At 43.2% G+C, this 1,186-nt stretch overlaps 1 protein-coding gene across 1 annotated transcript in view; it reads right to left on the minus strand.

The window, feature by feature from the left end:
• Nucleotides 1-1,186, minus strand: part of LOC103599565 (ribonucleoside-diphosphate reductase subunit M2) — an 8,062-nt gene that overhangs the window by 4,687 nt on the left and 2,189 nt on the right. Inside the window, exon 3 of the mRNA XM_008583713.1 lies at nt 1,125-1,159. Coding sequence (XP_008581935.1) covers nt 1,125-1,159 — 35 coding nt within the window. The remainder of the gene's footprint in view (nt 1-1,124; nt 1,160-1,186) is intronic.

A 1,186-nucleotide genomic window follows, 5' to 3' on the forward strand; every position in this document is an offset into this window, starting at 1 on the left:
AATGAAGTAATTAAACTGATAAACTAAACTATCTAAGATTGCTTCCTACTATAATTCTGCTGCTACACTGTTGATCGCAGATCAGGAAAGCAAATCTCCTGGCCCTATATGTAACTGGGTCCTCCTTACTACCCTCCCCCTCCTCTGCCTCTGATTTCCCAGCACGTTCCTTCCCAGATGACCTTGTGTCCTAAAGCTGAGGTCATCAGACATTGAGCTCCTTTCATTCTCTATCCATCTCAATGTCCTCCTCTATTAACAGGCCTGGGTCTACCTCTCCCTTGTCATTGAAGTTCAAACACCAGACTTTCCTGATCCAACCCTCAATCACATCCCTTCCTTTACCTTCTTTTCTCATTTCTGTCTACAAACATGCTATAATCCTTTTACCTGTAATTTCCACAATCCAGCTAAACTTTCAAGTCATCACTCATTTTTCCTCTTCACATTCTTCCACGTAGACTTCCAACAGCCATAGTTTAGGTTTCAGCTTTGCCACTTCCATTCAATACAAGGATCCTGTCCTAAAGCTGACCTTAGTATCTGGACTACTCAAACAGCCCATTTCTAATTTCTCCTCCTCTCGAGTCAATCTCCAAAACATAAAATAGGCCTTAAGACCTGGCCGGTTAACTCAACTGGTTAGAGCACAGTATTATAACACCAATGTCAAGTGTTTGGATCTCCATACTGGCCAGTCACAAAAAAATAAAAGGCCTTGTTACTTTTACTTCTGTCCTCTATTATCTCCTAAACCACTCTGTGCCTAAATTAAGCTTACGGGTCGCTGCTGCCTCTGCATTATGTAATTCCTCTCACTTATGCTTCTGGGTCTCACTTTCTGGACTATATTACAAGCTCCTCAAAAGGCAAGTTACGTTCTACTTTATATCCCCCCTCCCACAGCACCATCATCCTGCCCCAGAGCTTCCCATTGTAGGTTCTCAACAGATTTGCCACATGAGTAAAGACTGTCAGACCTAAGTTTTAGTTCAACATACTCAACCCTCTAAGAATGCTTTTTCTAAAGAAGGTATTAGATTGTTGTTCAATAGTATACTTTCAACTCCGAAAATGGGAATGGGCTAGCCAGTTAGCCCAGTTGGATAGTGTGACCTTGTAACCCCAAGGTCAGAGGTTCAGTTCCCCCACTGGTCAGCTGCCCAAAAGGGGGGGGGGGGGAACT

The sequence above is a fragment of the Galeopterus variegatus genome, unplaced genomic scaffold, assembly GCF_000696425.1.
Source record: "Galeopterus variegatus unplaced genomic scaffold, G_variegatus-3.0.2 Scaffold3012, whole genome shotgun sequence".
Classification (NCBI taxonomy): domain Eukaryota; kingdom Metazoa; phylum Chordata; class Mammalia; order Dermoptera; family Cynocephalidae; genus Galeopterus; species Galeopterus variegatus.